Here is a 26,649-nt window from a genome sequence, read left to right as displayed (position 1 = left end):
GTCTCTCCAGTCTCTTTCCCATGCTCTTCCTGTCAGGTGTGGTCTGGTGTCTGATGACCTCTGCAGCTTTCTAAATGCTTGTGTGATGGCCTATCTTGAGCCTTTCCAGTTGGCCCTCTACAGAGCTGCCAGAGATGGGGCTCTGAAACCAAACAGCTTCCACACTGACAGCCCAATAAGGTACTCAAAGATCAGCCTGGTTATCTCACCTGTGACACAGCCACTGCAGAGGCCGGCCCATTCTAGAACACAACAAACCAGTGTACTGATTTGCCCAGATCTGTTCAGAGAAGCCATTCCCAAACTGTTCTCTCTCACTGGCCTTCCCTGACTAGGACTGGAATCTTCGGCTTGCTCTGTTAATATTCCAGCATGCTCACATTCTGAACCCGACCACTTCCTCAATTCAGGGCTAGGTCTTGTCTGGTGAGTATCGATTGACACTGTGATATCAGGGCCTTCTGAACGGCTTTGCAGCAATGTACTTTCCCATGGATAAAGATGGCAGGCCTCTACTTAGCTTGGCTGAGGGTGGTCATTTCACAGATTTCTATCAAACATTAGCTGCACATCCTTCCCAGGCAAGCGTCTTTGGCCTCTCACCCACAGCAGGCTTTCTTCCCACCACATTGCACTCCAGCTGTTCAGAGAAAAACCCAATTCCAATGGCAATTGTAACTCGCAAGCTGCCTTGTTGACTGTAATTTTTAAAGCCTCTCAGTTATGAGATTAAAGCATGATTGAGTGAGTCACTGTCATGGGCATTTGCATGTAATTGACAAAGACTCGCTTGGCACATTCCCCATCCTGCTTTGTGATAGTCAAGAGGATTTATCTACAAAGTTGAGAGGTTTCTCTCTTATCGTCCTGCTCCCGGATTCAAAAGATACAATCTTCAGTTTTGTGCCAAGTCTTAAGCCAGAGATCTGCTCACAAGCCACTCCTGAGGTAACCTCTGAAGTACATACTTCTTTGCAGATGACTCCTGGAGGGCACTGTGCCTGGCAAGACTCCCACATCTGACTCTACCCCAAATCTGCTCAGGTGTGTCCAGTTCTGCTGCTGGAACTGTTTTCCAAAAGAAACTTCTAGACCTAGAAATGTGTTTATAAAGGAAGAAAGTAGAACTAAATCCCAAAGCTATAAAACTTCCATAAGAAAAATTTGTTATTCTAGGTTAGCCAAAGATTTCTCATGACAAGAGTTAGTTATATAAGCCTATAATCCCAGCACTTGGGAAGCTGAGGCAGGAGGATCTTGAGTTTAAGACCAGCCCAAGCTATATAATGACTGTTAAAAAAAACAACCAAAAAATTCTTAGATATGATAATACAAGGACAAAAACTGATAAACTGGACTGCTTCAAATTAAAAACCTTCTTTTCAAAAGAAGATGAAAAAGAAAAGAAAAAGAGCCAGAAAGAATACACTAAGACTAAAAAGGATGAGTAAACTTATCTGCAGTATCAAACGTCTGGTAGAGGTTCTATTTAAATGGCAAAAGAGTCTCAAAACTTAGTACTTGGAAGCCAAATAACCCAATTAAGAAATGGGCAAAAAGTTTTAGAGAGACAGCCCAGTTGGTACATGTTTCCATGCAAGCATGAGAATCTAAGCTCAATCCCCAGAACTCACATAAAAAGCCAGGCATGGTAGCACTGTGTGTAACCCCAGTGCTAGGGAGCTGGAGACTGAAAGATCCTTGGGGCTCACTGGCCAGCTACTCTATTCAAATTGGTGACTCTGGGTCCCAGAGAGATCCTGTTTCAACAAACGAGGTAGAGGACACCTAGAGAATGGCACCTAGAGAATGGCACCTCAAGTTGACCTTTGCCCCCTGAATGTATGTGCTCATTCATGGCTTACTAGGGGATAAAGGTAAGTGAGAAAGTCTGGCTGCCAAGGGGCACAGGCAGTTTATCTGGTGACACATCTAGTCTATATTTTGACATGGTGGTGTCCATATGACAATGTGTGGAGCCTGTGGACCTGTCTGTACTCTAAAAATGGTGTATTTTATTATAAATAATTCTACCTTCCTAAGGAAAAAACGATTATAGTTGATCATGGCAGGGATCTGTGCCGACAGTGTTGGAGGTCCCAGTGATAGTATGTAGAACCTACTTTCCAAAGGCGTGACAAAGAGAAGTGTGAAAGTTGATGGAATCCCAGAAGGAGAAAAGGCAGCTCAAACAATGAAACATCATTTCCAAGGTTCCTAACATTAACAAAGATTAAAGCAAAGCTACAAACTAAATTTGCTGAGAAGAGTAACAGCAGGGCACTGTTCCCTCATGGGGCAAGCCTCACTTAGCTCATCCTTTCTAGAAAACACTGAAAAACCAAAGGCTCTAACATGTATAGTAGAAAGTATTATTACTAGGTAATGTGTAGTCAGTGGCTACTTGGCTACTTTTTCCTTGTTAATTTTAAAATGTTTATAATGTAAACATATATTAATTTTATAATAAAGTTAATTTTAACAATTGACACAGAAAAACTTAATTTCCTTCAACCTAGTAATTTAAAGAATGTGCTTGTATTTCTAGGTGATTTTTAAACTTTATGTGTAAGGGTATTAATTACAGTGTAACTTATAGTGGCAAGAACTGTAGCCATCTTGACTGCAGCAACACCAGGAAGAGTGTTGCACTGGATCAGTTTGTACAGTGAGTATTTTGCAGCTCAAATTTGGTTCCAACAAATTCAAGCAAGTCTCTCTCTCTCTCTCTCTCTCTATATATATATATATATATATATATATATATACTGCTTCAGGGCTGGAGCGATGGCTCAGTGGACAGACATGCTAGCTATCAACTCTGACACCCTGAGCTCCATCCCTGGCACCCACATGGTAGAAGGAGAGAACAGATCCTGCCTGTTGTCTCTGACCTTCCCTGACAAATAAATAAAAATATAATAAAAAATCTACTTCATATTGTCACATGGTGTATTTCCCTTTGTCTTGGGGCTAGAATGTGTTTGTTTGTTTGTTATTTGAAGACAGGGTTCCATGTAGTCCAAGCTGGACTCAAACTCTCTGTGTATTTAAAAGTGGCTTTGAACTTCTGATTCTCCTGCTTCCACCTTCTGAGTGCTGGGATTTCAGGTATGTGTGCTCACTGCCCAGTTTATGGTGTACAGCAGACTGAACCCAGGGACTTCATGGTAGGTAAGCACTTAACAGCTAAGCTACACCCTAGCCTGGTAATTGACTTTTTAAAGAAATACCTTTGCTTGGTAAAACAGGGCACCAGCAAACCTCTATCGTGTCCCCTAGACTTTCTGACTTTAGTTCACAATACTTACAGATTCTTGAGTGACAAGGTAGCATCTGCGGGAACTCACTGTAGCAACAGGGTTTAGGATAGACAATGAACAGAACAGAAGGGCTTTGGCCTAGGAAGCAGAGTCCCCAGCACACTGAAGAGTGAAAACTGAAATCAACTGGGCCAGTCCCAAGAAGCAGTCATGGTTGAAATCTAAGGATCAGCTGCAAGGGTTTCCTTTCTCCAATGCAGGTTTTACCAACGTCAAAGAATTCCATGTTTCTTATGTAGCTGTTTGGCTCACATTCAATTGACGTGAGTGTGACATGGGGGCAGGGCAAGGATATGCATGCAGTATGCCCTGTGAATAAAAAGAGTCCCGGGTTTCCTAACTGTGACTACAATTACCCAAGAAGCAAGATACCAGAAGGGCCAAACTCCATTCCATCTGTCAAGGCCAGTAAGATGAAAGACTCTCATCTCTGAGGAAATGAGGGTTCTGGTCATGGCCTGTTCAAGTCACAGAAGTGCTTAGTCTCTTTTGGTTGGCATGAGAACCATCTCTCCCCTTTACTGTACCTGGGAAAGCCAGGGACTTCTGTTTAAGTCACCTGGATTTTATTCTAAATTTTCTTCCTTTCTTAAAAATCCCCAAGACCAACAGAAAACGTTTGTGTGATGGCAGCCATTTCTATTCTGAGCAAATCGGAGCTCCTCTCAGGATCTTGCAGAGACTGGAGACTGCCATTCCTATCCAACTTGTTCCCTCCCCATCCCAGGGTTGAGAGGAGCAGCTGCTGGCAGCTCATTCAGAGTCTTCTGGAGGCAGGTATGGATCTGGTACCTTTTGTCTTTCCAGGCCAACATCTCTCTTCTCTGGTGGAACCTTGGGAGGTCCCTGCCTTCCTGGTGAACCTTTCTGACACCACCAGCAGGAACATCCCAATCTGAAAGGGAACCCCAAAATACTCTTGACACCTCTGAAGTACCGACAATCTCAAGGGTACTGAAGCTTTCTGACACTTCACACCTGTAAAGGCAGCTTCACCGGAGAAAGTCCTAACTACATCTTGTCCTACATGCTGGATGCCCTGGCAAAGAACCAAATACTCAGCCAAATATTCATACAGGGGAAGGTAGCCCTGGTTCACACTGCCTAGTAACTCTCTTATGCAAACACACCTCTGCTCTATGGCCTTGGTTTCCATTCTCCCTACTGTAGCTAGCCGCACCTTACTTAAAAAGACCAGCATGCATAGTACTTTCTAGAGACCCAGAACAAGTGGCGTGTTAAAAAGCAGCACTGTTCAGGGACTGGGGATACAAAGATGAACACCATGTGGTCCTTGCCCTGTAGGAACTCAAGTCTTAGTGGAGGGGACAGGGGTATAGATGGAAGATGACAAGGCAATTGGACAATGAAACAAAAACAGGCATGTGATGTTAGGGACACCCTAAGAGAGAGAGGAGTGGCTGGCCCAACCCCACCTGGAACAAGCAGAGGATTCCAGTCTTTAGGTTCTTCAGGTCCAGAGAGAGGTGAACCCAGAGGCTATAGCAACAGACATGAAGCAATGTTTTTTTTGCCTGGAAGAAATGAGGCTGGACATCGGCATGTAGAAAGAACCAGAAGGCAAGCAAAAGCTTCTAGAGAAGGGCTAGGAGCCAAGTTTGCTCTCTGCTTAGAAAGCAGACTTCAGCTCTGCTGAGGCTCAGCACAGGCCTGCTTGCTGACCAAGTGCAGAAGCTCCAGCTTCAGGCTTCAGTACACCCAGCAGTCAAGGTAATACCAGGGGTGGGGGAGCAGGGATGAGTTCCAAGGATTCTGACAGAGGGCTTGGCTCCATCTCTGGCTACATTTTGCCTCCTTTCATCTAAACTGTCCCGGGGGTAGATGGAGACATTCTTATCTCAGTGTGACACATGCGTCTGTCCAGTTGCTACTGGTTCAGCGCTCAGAGGAGGAAGAATGGCCTTGGGCTCTTCCTCACACCCATCAGTGGGCACAGCTTTACTGATCAGGTTGCCTTTATCCCATCAGCCCCCACTGGGTTTGAGATCCCCTCAGTCCTCTCTGCTTTTGTCATGTGTCTCTGCTAAGTCCACATGCTCTCCTCTATTCCATGTGCAGTCTTAGGGTGGGAAGTCTGTTTTCCACAGACTACAGCTCCTTCCCAGAGTTCTGAGCAATATCCCTGCCATTAGAGAGAACTCAAAGGCATTCTATCCATCCAGCAAGGGCTGGTGGTCATGTGTGAGTCTGTATCCATAACAACTTCCAAGGCAAAGAGGATTTGCTGAAGTTTTGAGAAGTGTAGGAGATAACTGTGCCATGCCATGGGAAGAGTGAACGCAGGGAGAGTGCAGGTGGTAATAACAAGCTGCCCAAGGAGTTCACCTGACAAGGAAGGATGTGCACCAGTTTTTATACACTAGTTAACAAGCCACAGACAGTGATCAGCTCAAGTAAATGGCTGCAATTAGTTATATATAACTAGGTCAAGTTTCAAGGTTACTTCTTGCTCATGCCTTGGGATGCAGAAATATGACTGTTTTCTATAATTCCATATGAAATTAATGCACAGTAACTAAGCTGATCTGTCACTCTAAAAGGAAAGGGTCCCAGACTCCGTCCCTGGATGCTGTGTCTCTGTTCTCTGTGGGGGAGGATGCAGCTCCCCACTCTGTCTGGCATTCATGAGAATTCAGGTGCTGAGTAGCATAGAGCTGGATCTACAAATGGAAATGGACCATCTCAATGAAAAGTGTGCTTTTATGAATGTTATGAAAGTAGTAAATGGGAAAGTAGAAAAATAGTGAAGCCACAGCTGTCAACATTTAAATGGAAACCCTGAAAACAGCAGAAGCCCACTGAACTACCTGTTACTACCTTAAAGAGACGTAGAGCCATTCTTTTGGGAGGGGGTCATAAATAATGGAGTGATTTTCTTTAGTCTAAATTGTTGGCTGGCCTTATAATTATTCACATCAGGCCAATATAAATGACTCCTGTGAACTACTACAAACAGGAAGTGAAAGGCACAGACAGACCCAAGTTACAGATGCTGCCCTTTAAAAACCAGAGACGACACACGCTCTCAGTACACTGCAGGCACATGGGTTTCTTCAGGATTCTCAGGATTCTTCATGATTCTAAGCACTTGAATTTGGGACAGGAGTCACTCCCCAATCTTAAGTTCAGCAAGTACTTCCAACCACCCCTCCAGCTCTGCACTCTGGGTGGGGGTCTCTCTCGGAGCTTCTTATCGTTTAGTGGTTTGCTGCCTCCCTCCCTGTAACTGAAACTTCTCCTTACTCATCTTACATTGCCAGCACCTACCGCACACTAGGCTCCCCCAAACAGATCTCTAAAGCTATGATGAGTGAAGAACTCTGAATGAAACAAACAACAAAAAAACCCAAAACACAGAGCCTGGGTCATGGCCTGTCTTGTGTTTTAGTATGACATGGGCACTCAGTCTAAAGAAAAGCCAGAGGGTGTGCCCATCCTTTTCACCTGCATACAGTAGTCACCCTTTACAACCCTGAACAGCACCCAGCGAGAATGCAGCTATAGTGGAGAGAAGGAACAGGCAGGCGCAGGGAGAGAAACTACCCAGCTTCTTCACTACCTGCTCTTCCTGGAGAGGTCCCTGCCTTCAGAGGGCAGGGGAGGCGAGGGGAGGGCTGCCCTGACCCTTAGGGCCCTGCAGAGGAGGAAGGAGAGTGCTGCTCTTTGGCTTCACACTGGTTAAAGAGATTGGACCTTAAGGAGGGCAAAAGAACTGGTGCTAAAGGGAGTCAGTCACTCTTTACTTCCAGCCTCCAACTGGATCCGCTAAGCATGGTACTAATCAAAAGAATAATTTACTTAATTGCATGGAACCATCCTGAGAACTCACTTAGCCCAACTGTTCTCCATTACCTATCCTGGCTTCCTGGGGATGTGGTAATGAGCTGCTAAAGGCTCACTGGGTAATCGGGCTGAAAAGCTTGCTGGTCAGTTAAGCAGGGGTCAGTGATGTCTGGACCACAGGCAAACCTGCTTTGTGTGGGCCAGGAGCAAAGGATTTTTTAGATTTTTAAATGGTTGAAAAATAATCACATGAAGAATAATATTTTGTGGCCCATGACAGTGATATGAAATCCAAATCTCAGTGACCTTCAAATTTTATTGCATGTCAACCACCTTCATCCATTTGGAGCACTAGGCACTGTCACACTACCAGGCAGGACTGAGGCACAGAGACAGACCATATGGACCATCAGCTCATGTCATTTACTATCTGTCCCTTCCTGGGAAATCCTGCCAGTGCTGATTGAAAGGCTAGGCTAGGTTAGGGTCAAGCATAACAGCATCCCACAGTTTGAGTTCCAGGGTATTCAAAAGTGACTGACTTCCATTAGTAAGGGGACCTTTATAAAGAAACTGCCTGGAGTTTGGGCCTCAAAACTGTGTCAAGCAGGTTTCACGGATGACAGAGCTGAGAACTTAGTAAAGGCTCCTTTACTTTGAAGGAATTTACCCCTGGTCTCCTTCACTTCATTTCCAAGGCCCTCTGGATCAGAGAGTCACAGTTCTAACTGCCCTGCTGGGGGACCTGGCTGACCTTGTGTACAAGTCTTTGCCTTGTTTCTAATAGAAGCCTTAACCTGACTGAAAAGAAACAGGTGAAGAGAGCTTCGGAAAGCAGTGGTGGAGTTTTCCTGCCATCAGCTAGTACTTCAAGTATGTCTTAGTACTGGAGATCCATTTGATACCACATACCCTTTCTGAAAGCAATAGTTAAGCCAGAACCCCAAAGGGGACTCAGGGTCTCATGTGCACCCAAACCAGGCACTTCTTATCTTCCTCCCAGACAGCAGATACTGAGGGCAGACCTTGTGTCAGTGAGGAATAGAAGCCCTCTGACAGCACCCCTTGCATCACACTCCATCCACAGGGTGTGGATATTAGAAACCACTGCTATTTTATTTCAGACACATATAAGTCTTGGCCCCATAACTGGAGCCCCTTTTAAGATGCAGGAGAGACATATACTGTAAAAAATAATTAAAATAAAGCAGCCATCTATATCAAGTCGTTGAACTACGTTGGCAGCAGAAAATGTGGATTTGGAGACAAGCCATGCAGAAGCATTATTATTCAACTCAGCTGCCCAAAAATCACAAGGTGGTCTTGGAGATTCACAAAGGAGAATCACCTCTTGGAAGAGAACTTTGTTAAAATCAGGGGCCAGCTCTAGTGAGCGCCACTGAGAGTTATTCTGCCTCAAAGCAGCACTCTATATGCTTCCCAGCCTGGGCCAGCACTCCAGGTTGTTAGAAGTTGCCCCAAGGGCCTGGAGCCAGGCAGCTAGGCTAGGGCTGAAGCTCTGTCTCAGATGGAAGGGGCCAGCAGCTGAGGTCTAAGGGGCTGATTGCAAACACACCATGGCCAAGTTGCTCTGCCTTTCTGCACTTATCTAGCCTATGTCCCTGACTCTACAAAAGGCAACATATTAGTGCCTCATCCTCCACCCTCACTCACTCTCAGGGTCATCAACAAACTGATTTCCTGAAAGGCAAAGACTCTGGATTGGCTGAAACTGATCTCTAATTACTCCTGACATAAAAGGATGTGTTTTGTTTAAGACTGCCACTCAAAACATGGACACAGAGAACTATGGCAGACAAAGCTTCAGAGAACTCCAAACAGCAGGCCTCTGAAAAGGCACCCAGGAAAAATGGGCTTGTGAGGGCAAAGAAGGCAAATGGGACAGGAGAACAAATGCAGTGGCTTCTGAAAAAAGCCATTTAGCTGATTTATAAATGGTCTCACCAGTGTCTTGGCTGCAAAGACGGATGTCTCCATCTAATGTGGGGGTCTATAGACTTGTTTTCTGGAGAACTAAGGAATCAACTCCAAGGATACAAATTCATTATTTTCAACCCTTAATTAACTGGAACCTAATTAGGTTTTGAGGGTGTTTCCCTCCATCACTTTAAAGGCAAACTTTTTTCTCTGATGTCAGCATGGTGTAATAAATGGAGGAAAACCAAACAAAGAGCTAGTTGGATGTCTGGCAATAAGCAACTCATTTACCTGTGGGGACATTGGCCTTCTAATTTATGAGTGAAGAGAGCTACTGAGATATAGATATTTAAAGCAATAAAATTCTGATTCTCAGACATGCCAACAGCTTATCCTCCATCAATAACCCATGGTCATACCCCTGATGACCACACCTCTTCTAATGGGAAGGAGCTGAGGTTGCCTTTGTTTTTCTCCAGTTCACAGACTATTTAATCCAGCTGAATTTGTTATATGAATTTGTTGAGATGGGGAAACATCTCAAAATGGTACTTCAGAAACCCTCTCATTTGCTAGGCTTGGATAGCAGTTATTTGTCACTGTAAAAGTCAAGTAAATAAGGAAATCATGCAGAAGAGGCACACAAAATATACAACTTAACATTTTGTCTTATAACTTAATTCACATAAATGTACACTTTTTTTTTTTTTTTACCATTTTTTACCATTTTTGAAAAGGGTAAGGCTTTAAAACACAAACGCCGGTTCCTGGTATAGTGGCTCACACCTGCAATCCCACTATTTGAAAAGTGAGGCAGGAGGCCAGCCATGAGTTCAAGTCCAGCTTGAGCTACAGAGTGAGAGAAAACTAAACTTTTTTTCATTTCTTTTCTCTCTCTATCCCTCCCTTTCTTCTTTTTTTTGCCACAAGGTCTTGACATTCATCTCATGTGGCCTTGAATTTTCCTGTCTTAGTCTCCAGTGTGCTGGGATTACAGGTGCCAACACCATAGATTTCTAGTCTTTTTAAAGGAAATTAAACTCAATTCATTTTATGAAGACCTTCCTAAGCCCCACAATTCATTTGTAAAGTGATTTCAATCCAGATGCCTCCTGAGTTTTAGGATTTCCCAGCTCCCTATACAGCTGTCTTACCTAAAGAAGAGAAATTCTCATGATTTATCTCATCCAAGTCTTTCCAAAACATAAAAACAAACAGCTTTAATTCTTTTTAAAATTTTTAATGATTTATTTATTCTTAATTTATATGCACTGGTATTTTGCTTGCATGTACGTTTGTGTGAGGGTATCAGATCCCCTGGAACTGGAGTTACAGACAGTTGTGAACTGTCATGTGGTTGCTGGGAATTGAACGCAGATCCTCTGGAAAAGCAGTCAGTGCTCTTAACCACTGAGCCATCTCTCCAGCCCCAATAAACAGCTTTCTTTTGAAACTTGTATTTGATCAGTCTGTGTAATATTTAGCCAAAGCATAAATACAATAGTCTGTGCAAGTGGCACACCCAGGTCTAGGAGCACACACATATAATGCCCCAGTAGATCAGAGGGAGAAGAGGACACCAGGAAGCATGTGAACCATGTTGTGGGCACTCAGCATCACTCTACGCAGAAGGCAGGTGAGTGAGCAATGGTGAGATGCAGAGGGGACTTAGGCAGTTACGAAGGCAGGCGGCAAGGTTAGACAGCTAGGGAGGGAGGTCAGAGCCAGGGACAGAGAATCTGGCATCATTAGTGGCAACCTAGACACTTAGAATCAGGGAGCAGCTGTTGATGGAGATGACAGGAAGGCGGGCTCCATCCTCAGGAATACCAAGTGCAAAGCAGGGAGTAGAGGAAGAAGCCTTTGAGGGGACACAACTGGTGACTAAAGAGACCACAGGCTTCAGAAAGGAAATCTGGGAGTGCTCCTTCTCTTTCTTCCTTCCTTTCTTTCTTTCTTTCTTTCTTTCTTTCTTTCTTTCTTTCTTTCTTTCTTTCTTTTTGAATCATTTAAGTAGGACTGGCTGAAGATCTTCTTTGAAAGTCTGGTAAATTTTGCTGTGAATCCATCTGGCCCTGGACTTTTCTTTTTAGCTGGAAGGCTTTTTATTACTATTTCAATCTCCTCATTTGTTATGGGTCTGTTTAGGTTGTTGACTTCTTTTTGGTTTAATTTTGGTGGTTTTGGCTGAATGTAGAAACTCATCCATTTCTTTTAGATTTTCCAACTTAATGGAGTACAGGTTTTTAAAGTATTCCCTTATGAAACTCTGAATTTCTTTGGTGTCTGTGGTAATGTTTCCCTGTTTATTTCTGATTCTGTCAATTTGGGTCCTCTTTATTTCTTTCGGCTAGTTGGACCAAGGGTCTGTTAATCTTGTTTATCATCTCCAAGAACCAGCTCTTAGATTCACTGATATCATTGGGGGTGTGCCGTGGAAAGTATATCTTGTCTCTGGCCCCTTCACATGTCTGTCTGTCTCTCTATCTCTCTCTGCTTATTGGCTGCCATGAGACAAGTGACTCCACTGGGCCACATGCTTCTCACATGTCATTCTCTGTCACTGTCGGCCAGAAACAACAGAGCCAAGTTCCAAGTTCCTCTGAAACCATAAACCAAAAATAAGTCCTTCCTCCTTTGTTTTCCCAGGCACCTGTTACAGCAATGTCATTTAACAAGTGAGAGTTCAATCCTGGGTGCAGGCTTTCCAGGTAAAAGCAGCTGGGAGTCACAGAACTACCTGCACAGATACCATCTTGCCATGACTCACCTTACCATGGTATGGTGGACCGACAGGGAAAACAGGTAGAGAGAAAGAGACCACCAGGCTGCCTCTGATCCATGGGCGTTGGGCACAAGGCAAACTCAAGATTGCACTAAACAAAAAAGATTCACTGACCTGATCTAAACGGAGTGCACCATCCACAAAGCGCTGCTGGCGAAGCTGCTTTGCGATGCTGTGCAGGTTCAGGACGGCTTGGTGCACCTCCTCACTGCTGTGCTCAGGGGAAACGGGGGGCAGCTCTTCCTCGGGAAGCTTCTCAGTTGGATTTTCGATCATGCTCTGGGCATGGTCATAGCTCAGCTTGGTGCAGGAACGGATGACAGTGCGGCCAAACCACTCCTCAAGGATCTGCAAAGACAGACTGACTGTGCTTAACCATTCACACACACACACACACACACACACGCACGCACGCACGCACGCACGCACGCACGCACGCACGCGCGCGCGCGCGCGCGCACGCACGCGCGCGAGCTAAATGGAGCACTGACTGTGTGCTCTGACTGGTATCACAAGAATGAATCAGACACAGAAGTGCTGCCCTCAGGCAGTTTAGACTACCCGGCCTTGGCAGAATTCAACAGACAGCCGAGGTCTATGCACCTCCCCAGGGAACAAAGTAAGGCCACATGGAAGACTTGCACTGAAGGGCCCATAGCAAGTGTTTCTATTAGTTTGAATGAGTGGTCATCAATGTCACAAGCAGGGAAGAGAAAATGAGAAGCCTAAGACATGACAGATGGGACTCTGAGGGCTGGCTGATGGTTTACAGAAAGCAAGAGGAAACCAGGAGCTGTCCACACACCAAGGAATCTCTACTAAGGACAGCTTCCATTCTGGATAGGTGCAGTGAGCGTTAGGATCACTCACGCTCCCTGAACGGAAGAACTGCAGCTTTTTAAAAATGACAACATGGGCACCTGGAGAATAGCAGCTACTGATCACATTTTTTATTCAGTTAGAGCAAAGATCTTTATAAGGAGTCTGGAATCTGTAATATCAGACTTCAATTTTTCTTCAAAAGTTCTAACACTGTACTTTCCAGATTACTCCAAGAACTATCCCGATTGCAAACTACAAGGGGCTTGATGAGTTCCTACCTTCTACTATGGCAAGCGGGCTTCACATCCAGCACTCATGAGGTCTGTATGCGGCAAGGGCAGCTACAGAGCCAGTCCCAGGGGCTGGCAAGCAGTCTGCAGGCAGATGCAGCTAAAGGCCTCTACAAGAAGCCATCCAGGCCACCCAGAATGAGCCCTGAGCACACCCACATTTCCTGAATGGAACCCCAGTCTCTTCTAGAGGGGTAGGGTTGTGACCTCTTCATTCTTGTGGTCTCAAAGTTTCCTTCTAAAACTAGTCGGTCTGTCGTGGTCCCCCACGTGCCCTCTCGGCCATGTGTACATGTGTGTTAGGCAGCCTGTTTCAGCCTGCTGACAGGTGGTGGCAAATTACATTCTGTGCAACCCTTCTCATCCTTCCCACACGCAGGTCTTGGCATATGGCTTCTTGCAGCCTGTCTCCTCCTCCCTAGTAGATGATGCCCAAGTGAGGATAAGCACCGTACAGTGAAAGGAGCATCTGTTGTCACATAAGAACTGCTTTAAAATCTAACAAATGCTCTGAACATTGTAAGTCTTTATGCACAAAGTTCTTAGATGCCCTTCTTCCTGGAAGCCCATGTGTCCTGGCTCTACACATCTGTGGCTTGCTTGGTACCCTCTGTTTGTTGAGCCCTGACTAGCAGCCATGTGTAACTCTAAGGAGTTCTTAAAGCATATTACATGCCTATTATCACCCACCAAAGCTTGTGCACAAGCCCACTAGCAGTACACTATTATTTTAAGTGCCTGATGTTGCCTAATGGGCACTTCTGTCCCCTTGTTTCCTTCTTGGTCAAGACAGATATCCTTTCTCCACCACCCACATGGACACTACCAAACTTTGACCTCAGTGCCTTTTTCTTGACTTCCCTATTTCATTCCTGCATCCCTGAAATTTTGTGCCAGCCTTCTTTACAAGCATATGAAGGAGAGCCTTTGCGAACTGCCTGCCTTTACCATGGCTCAGGACTTGTGTGAGGCACAGCTGACCTGCACTAGAATAGTTCCCATCCTTGGAAAAGCAGCCTTGAAAGTACCTCTGGGGAAAGCCAATAGAAGGATGCCAGCCAGGGGCAGCTGCCCACAGAGAATGCAGCAAAGACCCACATGGAGGAAATGTGGGAGCAGCCAGCTACATGGGACAGAAGGCAGGACTCTCTTGACAGAACACCTCATTAATTTCCAGTTTGAAAACTGTACTCACATCAACACCCAGTCCATGACCAGGGCCAGCAGCAGAAGACAAAGGGCTTTTCATGGAAAAGGTAGGGGAAAAAAAGAGGAGGAGGAAACACATGAACAAAACCCCTAAGGAGATTGTGCCCTGCCTCTTTTGCATAACTACAGGATTCAGGCCACTCCCTTCTTCATCTTGCCTACACCATGGGGTGCCACTCTTCAGAATGTCAGCTTAAACACAGTGCCACTGCAGACTGAAGGCATGTGACCAGGAAATACATTGTCTAAGGAGGTAAACCCTCCATACCTACATCTGATACTTGTAAGACTTAAACAGCACAATACTGTGGGCCCCAGCCTCAGGCCCACTGCCTTTGAGCATCACTCTGACATGTCTGTGGGAGGGGGCATTCTACAGTCAATTTTATAGCTGGGCAAACAGGTGGGAAATTCTCAAGAATCACAAAAACTCTTAGGTCTATACCTAAAGATTCAGAATAAAAGACCTAGTGAACACACACACACACACACACACACACACACACACACACACCACACAAGCATATATATATGTTTATTTTAGCTAAAGATCATAACATAGAAACAAAATACACCTCAAATACATATTCATTTCTACAGTTTATAGATAAAGGCATGGAGAAACCTTTAGGAAAATATCAGCACCTCATTAAGATGCCTTTGGTTTAAAAAACTATTAATGGAGCTAATTTAAAATTGTAAATAACTAGATGTGAAATGACTTCTGCATCTCTGGGTTTCCACATAGAGAACACTGAGTTCAAAAGCCTGATATGTAGAAACACTTTCCTGATTGGAACCAAAGCAGGTTGCCTGGAGTGGTGGTGCCTGGAGCAGGTGGAGCTGATTGCCACTGCTTCTTACAGCCTTGGCAAGGCCATCCTGGCCAGCATGGCCAAAAGGCAAGTCAAAGGTGCCAAGAGGAAAGTGTCTAGAAAAGACCTGGGCAGAAAGCAGAGAGGCTTCGGGACAGCAAAGAGCAGGGAGTGCTCGATGGGAGGAAGGCTGGCTCTTTACAGAAAGGTCTGGTGACCAATTGGCCAAAACTGTGGGGTGGCTTCAGGGTGAGCGGGGGTGGCAGGGGCTCCTTCATTAGGTCCTCCCTCAATTGAGTCCTGCAGTGATGGAATGAGGCTCAGATTTCTTCTTATAACAGGGGAAACACAGCGGGGTAGAATGAAATTGTAACAAGGCTACCACCCCAGCAGCAGCAGCTCCATTTATCCCACAGGCTTGCTCTCGCTGTGTGATGGGGACAGGACAGAGCCTGCTAAGGACTGTGCCCCAGAAGCTTGGCAGCACAGGGCTGGTTGCAAGTCTGCAGGCCTTTTTGGGTTCTAAGTCAGTTTGTTTACAGGCTAGAACTTGCATAGAAACAAAGCTGGAGTTAACTACACAATCCCAGCACTCTTCTGGCTTGTCTTCCAGTCCAGAAAGATCATTAGGTCCTTTCCCATCTCCATGTGTTGGCAGGTATGTGAACTTCTAAACTAAAGCAAGGAGGCAGAGGAAACCAAGTCTTTGCCACATACACATACTAGAACAGCGGTTCTCAACCTATGGGTCTTCATTCCCTTAAAGGGGAGGTCACATACCAGATATCCTGCATATCAGATATTTACATTACAATTGTAAATATCATACAATTGTAATGTAAATATTACAATTGTAAATATCATAACAGGGGCAAAATTACAGTTATGAAATAGCAATGAAATAATTTTTATGGTTAGGGGTCACCACAACAGGAGGAACTGAATTAAAGGGTTATAGCATTAGGAGGGTTAAGAACCACTATACTAGAGGGAAAGAAACTCTGGCTGCTCTAGTGTGGCTAGGAGACAGGAATTTTGTTTCTGTGGGTGAAGGCACTTGAGCAGGTGTAACCTTCAAAGTGTTTCCTTCTCCTGACGATTGGCAAGGAGGAATCTTTAAAGGCTCAGCTCTGGGACTCGTCGCTGCATAGGAAGGAACCTGGAAGAGGAGAAGGAGGAAGCAAGGAAGGAGAATGTAGGAAGCAGGGGAGGAAATCTTGACCCAGGAAACACAGATACTTTCTACTCAGTGAATCTAGTACCATCTAGTTGGCTGGGGCCTTCAGCAAGAAACTGGGAGATGAAGGATATGGAACACAACAGTTCCTTCCACCCCTCCCTTGCCCCCCCCCCCACGATGTGTTGCTGCAGGTCTGAAATAAAACAGCTAGGCTCTGCCCCTGGTAATGACTAAGGAGAGAGATTCTGGGGACCTTCTCTGATTCTCAGAACCAGTCTGAGAAGCTATTATCCTCCTGGAGCAGCTCAAGCAAGGTATCTAGTAGGGTACCTTGGCATGAAACACAGCACCCAGCACTGCTTCTAGCAGAAGCCCTAAACTACATGGCACCATTTGAGCCTTGCTCCAGGAGCTTGCTATGAACCACAGGGAGAACACAACCGTTGCTTTTAAGGGTTTTCAGTGGTGGTATCCAGCAGGCCAGTGACAAGGCATGAAAGTCCACAGGGCAGGGTTGTGAGGAAGCAGGGCAGGGCTGCCTGAGACACTGCTCAACTCTCAGCATGCAACTCCACAGGGCTGGAGAGGCTGCTGAGGATATACTTTCTAACTAGGCAGCTGGCATAAACAGAACACTAGAAACAGATGTGAAAATCATGGTGAAATAGTTTCTAAGCACTTTCTGGGTAGAGGGCATTGAACTACAGGGGAGAAGTAAAACTCAGGTGTGTGCTTAAGAGTGTGGCAGGAAAAGAGGAGGAGTAGACATGGCCCTGAAGTACAGGGCAGACGACATTCACCACTGGGGAGTCTCAACAGGGACCTCATTTAAGCACCTTCCCATGATCTAGTGAACCCATCCCCTCAAGGGAGGAGAGATGGTGGTCCTTGTCCTGTGGGAGCTCATCTTCCACATAGGCTGTGAGTTCTGAAACTACCACTACCTTCTTAACCAGGCTCCAAAAATGTCACTTCTTCCTCATCTTGTCTGTTTATCTTTCACTTAGCCTACAGATACACTCCAATAGCTCTCATCTGCTTATTAAAAAAAATAAAATAAAAAACCCCAAATGATTTTTACCTTTAAGTTGCAAGGTGCCTCCACTGTAGGACATACAGGTAGGGAAAAGAGAATAAACACATCTACCACTAGGAGAGAATGGTTTCTTTTTTCATGGGGATTTAATCTGTGATCTTCAATAACTTGTATGGTGTGTGAGAACAACAAATATCATGCAATATATACTAAGTGAACGAGTAACTACTAAGAATGTCCCAAGGCTTGGGTTTCAGCATGAGGCCCTCAACTTGATCCTGGAAGAAATGGCATTTTAGCTGGATCACAAGGGATAAACAAGTTTCTTTCTGGCAGAACTGAGAGAAAGGGTCTTCAAGGAGGGGGCAGAAGCATGTATGGAGTCTCAGTGTAACAATTCCCTGTTAAGCTCAATGAACCCCTCAGTAGCAAGATCGAAGATTGAGGGCCTTGGGGTGGGTGACAGATGGCCATGTGGGGAGAGGGCTGATCTCTGTAAGTCATGCCTCAGGTATTGGACTTTGGGGGCTTATCAGGAGTCAGATTCAGCTTCCAGTGGGAAACAGATGAAAAGTTCCCAGATTAAGACAATGTGGGCTGCAACTAAGGTAGTCACCATGCTAAGAGAAAGAGGACTAAAGAGAGGCACAGCCACAAAGGGAGAACAGCCTGGACTTGCTCAATGTAGCTGGTGTGGAGGGGCTAGAGAGCTAAGGGCTGAGAGGATGGCCATGAATAGTTCAGAAAACAAGGGCTTTTTGTTCAGGTTGCAATGGGACATTTTAAGGGAATGCAGAGCAGGGAAGGATGGGGAAAGGCAGAGAGGAATACTGAAGGGAAGGGGAGTGTCACCAACGCTGGCTTAATGAAAGCAGAGATTTCCTTGTGGGTGCTGAAAGTATCCATATGTAAACAAACGCTGGGGCACCCTTCTGACAGCAGATCATACTGCCTTAGAAAGCAGGGTACTGCAACAGCCTGGGGAAGAATGCAGCCTTTGTCTACGTCAGCACCAGGAAAGACTGGTGGCCACACAGCAGTGTGGCCCAGTGCTGCTGGCCCTGCACCAGCTCCTCTATCTTAGTCCTCTACACCAAAAGAAGCTCCCCACAACCTGCAAACTCAGTCTGGGGCTTCAGACACACGGGCTTTGAACTTGCTCCTCTTCATTTGCCTGGGTTCTTGAGAGGGGCTATCCATGGCACCCTAACTTCCCATCTGGTCTCAGGCTTAGCTCAGGCTTTCCTCTGCAGTATCTTGGACTGGAGTCCTTAGGCCCGGAATGTGTTATTGAACCTTTCATTATGGGCATCTTGACTGTGGGTGAGAGATGTCACCACATCCCTGGGTTTACCAACTGATTTACCTCTCATGTGGTCTCTGGGTCTGGGGAGGGTATTTGGGTAACCACAGAATAAAGAATGTGGTTAGTGGGCCTTGCCCTACAACTCTGTACACAATCCAACCCTCATACTTCCTATCTGGTGTGGTTTGGAGGGAGGCCCAGCACCCTCTAGACCTGTGCTTCTCTTACACCTGCCTTCTAGCCCGCATCTAGCAGAAGACCTGGATTCCATAGATGCTTCCAAAAGAAACTCCAAAGACTGGTGAGTGTCAGAGTTTACATTTTTCTAGTGTTTTTTTTTTTTTTATGAACCCCCATATTCTAGCAAGGCATTAGATCAGGCAGCTCTAATTTCTCAGTTCTGCCACTGGCAGCATAATTCAGACAGTGTTCTTTCCTTGACTCAAGTTACTTTTATTTTCTATTTAGTTATACATTTTAAAAATATTTATAAAAATACAGAAGTTACTCACATTTAAAAAACATTAGAAAATAGAAAGAAATTACTCACAGTTTTACTATCCAAATACAACCACTACTGGCCTTCTATTTCATTCCCTTCTGTTTTTTCCCATTCACTGTCCCCCAAGCTTGCTCCCATGTCCATCAGAGTATGGCTGCTGGTACACTGTATTCACAGCTCCCTCTCTGTAGTTCAGATAATATCTGCCTCTTAGATCTTGAAAAGGAACTTTTTACCAGATAGTTAAAAGCTATAAAAACCAAATGTAATGTGTGTAACATTATTTGATCCAAATCTGGACCAATCAATTGGAGAGAACCAAGGAAATGTATTAGGGACTAGGTTTGGATGGCATCCTGACACCAGCATTCATCGTTAGGTATGCTGAGGACATTGTGGTTACATAAGAAAATGCCCAGATTTTTAGTCATATATCAATACACACATGAGTGAAATGATGTGTCTGTGGTTTGTTTTAAAATATTGTAGTCTTTTTTTTCTTTTCTTTTCTTTTCTTTTTCTTTCTTTTTTTCTTTTTCTTTTCTTTTTTTTTTTTTGAGACAGGGTTTCTCTGTAGCTTTGAAACCTGTCCTGGAACTCACTCTGTAGACCAGGCTAGCCTCAAACTCACAGAGAACTGCCTGTATCTGACTCCCAAGTGCTGGAATTAAAGGCGTGCACCACTGCCACCCAGTTAAAACACTGTAGTCTTAATAGAGAATGAAGTCTTGACAGTACCGAATCTGGGATACAGATTCGGGGTTGGGGGTTTATTGTGATATTTTTCTTACATTATCTATAGTTAAAATTTTTCTAATTAAAGTATATATCATTTTTAAGATTTATTTATTTATTTATTTATTTATTTATTATGTATACAACATTCTGCTTCCATGTATATCTGCACACCAGAAGAGGGCACCAGGTCTCACAACGGATGGTTGTGAGTTACCATGTGGTTGCTGGGAATTGAACTCAGGATCTCTGGAAGAGCAGTCGGTGCTCTTAACCTCTGAGCTATCTCTCCAGCCCAAAGTATATATCATTCTAACACTATCTTTTTGCTCTCTCTCTCTGTCTGTCTGTCTACTTATTTATTTTGAGGCCGGGTCTTGTTATGTAGCCCTGACTTAGAACTCATGATGAAGCCCAAGCTGCAGCTGTCTCAGAACTGTTAGAACTCACTGCATCAATGTGCTCCCGTGTTTACATAAACACAAAGTCTCACTATTTTCCCTGTACATTTTTTTCTTTCATCAGATTCATACCTGCTTTGTTTTAGTTTGCTTGATAATATAATAATATGGTTCATGGACTCTTGCAGGCCTTTGAGTGCCATTCAGGCCTGTATGGTCCAAATTGTTTATAGTCATAATCCAGGGTGTTATACAACCTGACTGTATATTGCCATTCACAGCAATGGTCTAGAAGCTTTGGAAGGTAAAATATTTCACATGTGTAGGACATAGCAGTCATGCTACTCCACATATCACACACTGACAGTGAAAAAAAGGGCTAGCTCCATTTAGAATGTTCTCACCGGACAAGTATAATCGATTCATTACTTTTCTATATCTCAACCCCAGGCATTTGTCTTTGTTACTTACACTTCATGAGGGAGGAGGATGACCTTTGGAGGAAAAACATGCACATAGCTATCTGTAAGCTAAACTGATAGCATTCTTACAAACATACCAGTTTTATACGAAGAACAGCTGACATGGAAACCATGGCTATTTAGACTGGGGTATTTAGTACTTCAAGGAAACAACTGACATTGTTTATCATTGATGATACAAGTTGAACTTTATAAAATTAGAATTTTAGTAATCCTGCATGTAATATGAGCTTGTGGGTTTCCTAATACTGAAACGGTTGGACTAATAAGAAAAGCAATGACATTAACAATGTGGTTTTAAAAGTACTACATAATGAAATGTGCCTACAGTTAGAGATCAGAATATTAAGTCAGTGCTTTCTTCCTTCCTTCCTTCCTTCCTTCCTTCCTTCCTTCCTTCCTTCCTTCCTTTCTTTCTTTCTTTCTTTCTAAGTCAGTACATTCTAAATGGCCAATATATGTTAAAAAGTCATGCCTGGGTAATAGGTCTATTCTTAGTAGATTTTTATGTAACCTGATTAACAAAGTTCATCTGATACTGTGTTAGTCTGTTTGGGCTGCTATAACAAAATACCACAAACCAAGTGGCTTAAGCCATAGAAATTTGTTTCCCATAGTTCTGAAGGCTAGAAGTTCCAGATCAGGTGCCAGCCAGTTCAGTGCCTGGTGAGGGCTGTCTTCACGACTCCAACACAGCAGCTGCTTCATGAAGCATCTTCCATATGTCAGAGGAGAGACAGCAAGCTTCCTGCTGGGTCTTTTTTTTTTTTAATGGGCATAAACTTTACTGGACAATTGTCCACTCTTTTAACCTCACATGGTGTGCACATGCATGTGTGTGCACTGTGTACATTTGTGTGTATGTGGGCACTCCTGTCACACTGCACATACTTCATTTCAAACCAGAATCATGACTCTTTTTCATTTCTTTTATCCTGATTTTAATTTCTAAAGGTTCCAAGCTCCCCAAAAACCCAGCCCTTTTTCAAAAAAAAATTATTAATTTATTTTTTACATTCTAATCCCAGTTCCCCCTCCCTCCTCTCCTACCACTCCCCCCACTCTCCTCCCTCCTCCCAACTGTTCCTTGTAGAGGGTGAGGCCTCCCGTAGGAAGTCTACGAGTCTGTCCCATCATCTCATTGAGGCAGGACCAACCCCCCCCCCCCGCCCCCCTCCCAGTGTCTAGGCTGGGCAAGGTATCTCTCCATAGAGAATGGGCTCACTAGGTCAGTTTGTGCATTAGTAGTGTTAGACCTTGGACCCACTCCCAGTGGCCTCGTATATTGCCCCTGCTGCACCACTGTCACCTATATTAAGGGAGCCTAGTTGGGTCTTATTCAGGTTCCCCATTTGTCAGACCGGAGTCAGTGATCTCTCACTAGCTCAGGTCAACTGATTCTGTGAAAAACCCAGCCCTTTTAAGTTAGCTACTGTAGCATAGACAGCTTCTGTTTAAAATTCAAGGATAGCTTCTCCTTCTAAATGTACTTTGCTGTATTTATTTCAGGAAAGATGCTTTCCACTTGGTTGTCTCTTCAGGCATGAAGGTGAAATACCTTAGCCGGGCATGGTGACAGGGGCAGATAGAAGGCTGAGGCAGGTGGATCTCTGTGATCTTGTGAGTTCCAAGCCAGCATGGTCTACAAAGCAAGTTCTAAGCTAGTTACAGTTACATAGTGAGACCCTGTCTAGGGGAAAAGAAAGAAAGACAGAGAGAGGCAGAGATGGGGGGGGGTTCCCCTGCTTCAGACACACCTTCATTTGTACTGTCTATAGAAAAAAATCTCTAGGTCTTCTGCTAAGACCTAAGGGTCAATCTTCAGTGAACTTTGCACCAATACTGATGTCAGCCTCACTTTCCCCACCCCTCCCCCACCTCCCAGAGTTATCTGGTGCTGTCAACCTCTGAATTTTTGTTTCTTGGCTTCCTCTGTTCCTGGCTCAGGATTAAGCTTTCTCAGGACTGCTAAGTCAGTTACCACTCATCCATCTGCTCTCCTGGTTCCAAGGTTTTGTTTCTGTTGTCTCCTCTCCCATTCTCTTTGTCCTTGTGGGTTTGTCTTTTTTTCTTTTTCTTTTTTTCTCTTTTTTAAATCTCTTTACTGTTGTTTTAGTGAGGTTTTGGGATGGAATGAAAAATCAATGTGGTTATTTAATCTTCCATCTTTATTTGGAAACTCTTCATAATTAAGCATATTCTTTTCACTTACACTTATTATTACAGCATATACATTTCCCGTGTTCTTTCATGGTGTTTGCAACCAGTTTTGCAGAAGCCTGTGCTGAGCAAGCCCTAGGCCCTCAAGCAGGACCCTGTAAGGATGTTTACAGTTGCTCACTCTGGGGAGAGGCCTGGCATCCCGAATGCCATCTTTCCCCAGCTTCTCTCCTCCTTGCGTGTAGGGAATGCTTGCGGACAACCTCTATCATCTGTGTTTTCCTCATGGCACACTAGGATTGAAGTGGTACTCCACTAATCTTTGTTTGTCTTTATATTTCCAGCCATCATCGCCATCTTCCTCAGGACATGCTAGGGAAACACAGACTGCCACCATTCACTCACAGCCTGGCTTCCTATCTGGCTTCCCAGATGCACATCGACCCTCAGTGCACCCATCTCCTACCCAAGCTCCCACCTTGACAACTAGTGTCTCCATTAGCTGGTAAATACTGGCAGTAGGTGGGGTCAGTCTTGCCTCCTAGGTAGGACTGGCTCTTCTGAGACTAGAGTCTTTAGACTTTTTCCCTACAGCAGCTACCCCAGGCCTGCATCCATCCCTATAAAACTCAGTCTAGTGTAGACACACAGTGGATGCTCACCATGATATACAGGATGGGACAGTGGTAAGTGGAGAATGAACGACAAAATACCATCTGTTACCTTGCCTTCAGGGGTCAGCTTCCAGATCACAGAGAAGGTCAGCTTGTCAGTCATGGGGTTGAGGCTGCACAGTTCCTCACACAGAAGCCTGGGAAGCATGGGGACCACCTGTGAACATAGGAGAGTTTCTAAGCATCCTTGTCCAACCTGCAGGAGTCTGTCTCAGGCAGCCAAGGCACAGACCAGAGGCAGTTTTGGTGACTAGCTTAAGCTTCCAGAATGAGCTGAAGGTAAAGGAGGCTCACTTCTAGAAACCTCTGAAGAAAGAGCACCATGTTCCAGGCTCTGCCAAAGGCTCTAGTGTCAAGGGAATGTGAACTGGGGATAGGAAGAGAAGGTATCAGGCAGTAACAAACACTGTCATTGTGGTTACAATTCAACCTCTGGATTTCTAGGTTCTGCCAAGGCTGGAAAGGTTTATTCACTTTTAAGATTGCATCTGTGGGGAATACATATATACACTTTTTTCTTGTCATTATTCCCTAAGTAATAGAATATAATATTGCATTAAATGTTTATGAGCTATTTGGAGGTGATCTGGAGTCTATGGGAGAAGGGAGCTAGAGAGACGGCTCAGCAGCTATGAGAACTTGCTGCTCGTGCAGAGGAACTGGGTCTGGTTCCCAGCACCCACATAGTGGTTTACTCCACTTTTAGGGGATCTGATGCCCTCTTCTGGCCCCTATGTCATGCATATGGTACACATACATTTATATATATGAAATAAAAATAAACAATTAAAGTGTATGTGGGAGGTTTGGGGGTATAACTATTCTGATTGAACAACATACTTAAAAACTTAAAGGCAATGTAAACTCCCCAAAGCCTTATCAAAGTGAAATCATCAGTTACTTAATTTAGTAATTGAACATACCATAAATTACAAAATTATGTTGGACTATAAACAGAATAATAAAATATACAGAATAATAAAATATAACTATGACAAGTGAAGTTCACAAATTCAGGTTCACAGATGAACAGTGGCCAACCAATCACCCATTTTGCATTATTTCCAAAAAATGCACTATTTATTTATTTTTGCACGTGGGGGGTACATACCATGGTGCATATGTGTAGGTCAGGGGGCAGTCTGTGGGAAATTAGTTCTCTCCACCATGTAGGTACTAGATATTGAACTCAAGTCACCAGGCTTGGCAGCAAGTACATCTTCCACTGAGCCAACCTGCCAGCCCCATTGTGCAGGGTTTTAAAAGCCTGAATGATTTTTCTTACTTGCTATGTTTTAATCTCACAATAAATGGATCTTTCTGGTTATGGTAGCACACAACTTTAATACCAGCACTCAGGAGACAGAAGAAAAGGCAGGCAGATCTCTGTGGCCTGGTCTACATGGAGTTCCAGGCCAGCTAGGGTTATATAAGCAATCAAAAACAAACAACAACAACAAAACATCACAACTGATTGTATGACATACTTCTTTAACAAAACAATTTGTCTTAATATACTTAGAAATTATGACAGATAGCTGTCTCTGAAATTATTTGCATTTTCCCAAATACCAGAAACAAAATTATTATCTCCCCTGTTTCCCCCACCAAGATACTCCTCTTTCCCTCCTGCCTTCAAATTGATTTATTCTCCCATATTTTTCTAGGTTACATATCACCATCTGCTCTTTTTCCCAAACTCAAATTGCATTATAAACCATCTCTTTCTCACATTTACTGTGGACCAACTTGACATACACTGTTGAATCCTGTATTAATTCATTGGGAAGTGAGGGCTGTTACACTGTATTTACATAAATTTAGCAAATTTCTTTATTAATAAAATCAAAACAAATCTTGGTGGTTTCTCTCACTTTGAGAGTTTCTGTACTATACTGTTTCCATAGAGAATGTGTCCTTAGTATAGAAGAGGAAATTCAAGAACCCATGGCCTAGGTTGGTAATGAAAAATTAATAGTTGCTCACCTCTATAGCAGTATTCTAGAAGTTTTACACCTAGAAAAAACCCAACGACTACTTGAAACCTTCTGGTAACAGATTCTTTATGAAAATGTTCTTAAAGTTTTCACTTCTTCTTGTCTGTTTTTTTATATCATCAGCCCAAAGGACACACTATTTGCTATCTTGCTTTTTGCTTGTTTGCTTTGAGACAGCTCCTGTGTTGCTCAGGCTTGTCTCAAAGGATGGCTTTGCTATGGATGACTTGGAACTTCTGAGTCTCCTGGTTCTACCTTCTAAGTGTTGGGATTACAGGTGTGGATGGCCATCCCTGGCTTATGCTGTGCTGGGATTTAACCCAGGGCTTTGTGCATGTTAGGCAAGCTATATCCTCAGCACCCTACTAGGTTTAGTAGCAAGTTAAAATGTGCTCTAAATATATGGCATTTTCTTGTGTGTGCATTATCATGGGGCTGAGAGAAGTTCATCCATATTTTCTGGGTGTGCATTCCTACCTTCTTTTCTGGGTTGCATTATCAGATGATGACACCAGATGCTCTCTCTCTCTCTCTCTCTCTCTCTCTCTCTCTCTCTCTCTCTCTAATTAGACAGCACTTGTTCAAGGAAATATCATACTTTAAGTCACAAGACTGAGTATCTGATAATGTAACATAACTCAGGACATCGTTCCTTTAGTGTTTGTCAAATGAAAGTCATTGTATCATGGGCCTAGACTGGATCCTGAAACAGAAAACACTGTTGGAAAAATAGGTGAAATCTAAATAAAGGATGAAGTGTAGTTAACAGCAGTGTCCTGTAGGCATCTTGTCTGTGAACCTGTAACGGTAGCCACAAGTCTTTGGGTATGGCTTCAGGCGGATGGAAGCTGGAGGTATGGCTTCTGTTTGCAAGCTCTTTCTGGTGGGTCAGCTGATCCTGTAGGAAGGGCAGAGAAACGCTCCAGCAGTTCTTTGTATTTTTCTGTGTAAGTGTTCCCCAATAAACACCCATTTATCATTTATCTAGGGTCTAGTGAAATCTTTACTCCCACACCTGCAGTGTCCCAAAGGCAGTCTCTTAGCTGTGACTGACAGAGTATGGCACTGTAAGATGTTGGCAAAGGAGCCTTGATTTTTCTGTAGAAAAGCTTATTTTTTTTTTAAAAAGCTACACTTTCTATTAATTGATCTTCTACTATACATTTAAATATAAATTTATGCTTATTATA

At 44.0% G+C, this 26,649-nt stretch overlaps 1 protein-coding gene across 4 annotated transcripts in view; it reads right to left on the bottom strand.

Annotated features, from left to right (window-relative positions):
* Positions 1 to 26,649, bottom strand: part of Dis3l2 (DIS3 like 3'-5' exoribonuclease 2) — a 306,233-nt gene that overhangs the window by 47,430 nt on the left and 232,154 nt on the right. For all 4 annotated transcript variants that reach the window (XM_035441100.1, XM_027397459.2, XM_035441098.1 and 1 more), the window contains 2 exons: positions 23,512 to 23,619; positions 11,965 to 12,198 (listed from right to left, as the gene is read on the bottom strand). In XM_035441100.1, coding sequence (XP_035296991.1) covers positions 11,965 to 12,198; positions 23,512 to 23,619 — 342 coding nt within the window. The remainder of the gene's footprint in view (positions 1 to 11,964; positions 12,199 to 23,511; positions 23,620 to 26,649) is intronic.

This window comes from Cricetulus griseus, chromosome 2, assembly GCF_003668045.3.
Source record: "Cricetulus griseus strain 17A/GY chromosome 2, alternate assembly CriGri-PICRH-1.0, whole genome shotgun sequence".
NCBI classification, from domain to species: Eukaryota; Metazoa; Chordata; class Mammalia; order Rodentia; family Cricetidae; genus Cricetulus; species Cricetulus griseus.
Note: the sequence above shows the minus strand (reverse complement) of the source record. Positions and strands in the feature narration are given on the sequence as shown.